This window comes from Paracoccidioides lutzii (genome assembly GCF_000150705.2).
Source record: "Paracoccidioides lutzii Pb01 unplaced genomic scaffold supercont2.12, whole genome shotgun sequence".
Classification (NCBI taxonomy): Eukaryota; Fungi; Ascomycota; class Eurotiomycetes; order Onygenales; family Ajellomycetaceae; genus Paracoccidioides; species Paracoccidioides lutzii.
The window spans coordinates 649,488-651,809 of record NW_015440958.1 but is presented as its reverse complement, the minus strand read 5'-3'; the positions used below and the strand labels follow the sequence as shown (position 1 = coordinate 651,809).

Sequence of the window (2,322 nt, the reverse complement as noted above, 5' to 3'; positions counted from 1 at the left end):
AGTACATATATATACAAAGCATGTTAGAAGCCATCCAGCATCCCTAAACTACGCTTCTAGTGCCAGACCCTTCAAGACATTACTTTCGAAAAGCATGGTTTTCAGGTACAATCCACAGAGGTATCTAAAGCGATCTGCAAATGTGTTTTTAACGCTTCCGCCTATCCCCATCCACCTCTCCCCTTGCAAAAAGTGGAGAAAGGGGGGAAGAAGAGGGAAGAATTCTACTCCCAGCCACTAATCTTCATCGTGCCCTTCTCCTGCAGGTTCTGGTGCATCTTGAAAGCTTGGAAGAGGAGGTGAGGCTCGTGGCCCATGCCTTTTTTCAGGCACTCGAACTCGGCGCGATCAAAGTAATCTTGGAGGATTGGCCTGTAGTCAGGGTGCGAGCATTTGGCAATGATTTCGCGAGCACGCTGACGAGGACACATGCCACGGACATCGGCGAGACCCTACATTTGGTTAAATAAGGGAGGTTAACTATTGGTCTCTTGGTGTCTCAAGAAAAGATATGATGTGGAAGGAAAAGTTGGAAGTGGAAGTCATTTCTTTACCTGTTCAGTCACAATGACGTCCAAATCGTGCTCTGTCTGATCAATGTGCGTACAGAATGGCACAATACAGCTGATACCGGTGGGATCAGTCTTGCTTGGACGCGCAGAAGGCGTGTGCATGATGCTATATTTAGAGCTACGCAAGAAATCAGCGGAACCCCCCAGTCCGTGCAACATCCGCGATCCCATCACGCAGGTGCTGTTGGCGTGGGCATAAATATCCACTTCGACAGGGGTATTCATGCCAATAACACCGAGACGGCGGATGAGTTCAGGAGAGTTGGAAACCTGTTGCGATCGGAGGAGCAGTTTGTCATAGTAAGTTTCCCAGTTATCGTAGAACCGCTTGAAGCCGTCGGGGGAGAATCTGATGGAGGTGGCAGTAGCAAAGTTCAAGTGACCGCTGTCGAAAAGGTCAAGGAAAGAGTCCTGGAGCACTTCGGTCCAGACACGGAGGTTCCGGAATTCGGCGCCACCAATGCTGAGGCCGCCGATGACGGCATTGGCGATGTTTCCAATACCGGACTGAATGGGCAAAAGGCTCGAGGGCAACCGTCCCATCTTGACTTCGTGTTGGAGAAACTCAATGATGTGTCTGGCAATGGCTTGCGATACCTCGTCCGCCGGGGCATTTGGTTGTGTCTGGTCGGGATAGTCGGATTCGACAATAGCGACGACCTTCTCCGGATCAATTGGGATGTAAGGGGTACCAATGCGGTCTTCCGGTGCCATGATCAGATAGGGCTTCCGTTTTGGTGGTACATCGCACATGGTGATGTCGTGCAGACCTTCGAACGAAGGACCAGAGGTGTTGACTTCGATGATGATTTTTTCTGCCATCTGAACCAGCTCAGGAGAAGCTCCAACGGAAGCTCCCGGAATGATTCCACCTTCCTCTGTGATTGCTGATGCCTCAATAACCACGACATCTAACTTATTGCTTGGTTTATTCTTGGTGTAAAATCCCTATTAATTGTGTTATTGTGGACTGCTTATCAATAACTAGCTCTTCTCATCCAAGTTCATGAACAGGCCAACTGGAGCAGGGTGGGATATATCACGTACATACACCAGATCTGCAGGGAACATGCTCAAGTGCTTATCAAAGAAGTTGATATTGCCTTGGTTGATCCCCTTCGAGATCTCTTTGCCAACCTGATGTGGTGCTCGCCTTTCAATCATATTGAGGCGAGCCCATCGATTCTCCGTTTCCGCACCCGAAGACGCTCCAACGAAAAGTGTATATTTCAACTTCCCTTGAAGGTTATTATTCTCAACGTAATCTGCCAGGGCAGTCGGTACTTTCCTATGCACAATTTACGGTTAGAATTCTGAAAACATCTTCCTATTAAAACCCACTAAAGTGGTTCAGCAGGTTTGCACGTACTTTGGATATCCAACCCCGGTAAAGCCAGACCAGCCGATATACGAACCATGAGGGAAGAGATCAATCAGATCCTCTGACTTGGCCAGCTTCTTCAGCATGGACGGCCGTCTGACACGGCTTCTCAGTAATGCAGAAGCAGCCATCGTTGCGTAGAATTTAGATATTTTGAATCTCTCTGAGGTGTTGTATATATGTCCTTTCACCACAACAGCTATGAATGGGACTTGCAATGGCCACACCTCCTAGCCGCGTGCAGGGAAGCTGGGGATAAATGGGCATTCCAAGTTCTAAATAAAGTTCTTTACAGCTCCAAGCTATATTGATCTAAAAGTAGATCGGTTGAGATGGAGACAGTTGATAAACTCTATTTCATTGGAACCG

The 2,322-nt window shown here is 48.1% G+C and overlaps 1 protein-coding gene across 1 annotated transcript; it reads right to left on the bottom strand.

Annotated features, from left to right (window-relative positions):
• Positions 1–224: 224 nt before the first annotated feature.
• Positions 225–2,084, bottom strand: PAAG_04856 (acetyl-CoA hydrolase; the record flags this gene model as incomplete). The annotated part of the gene is made up of 4 exons (XM_002793281.2): positions 225–452; positions 555–1,520; positions 1,620–1,860; positions 1,942–2,084. The coding sequence occupies 4 exons, from the start codon at positions 2,082–2,084 to the stop codon at positions 225–227; spliced, it is 1,578 nt and encodes a 525-aa protein (XP_002793327.1).
• Positions 2,085–2,322: the final 238 nt, after the last annotated feature.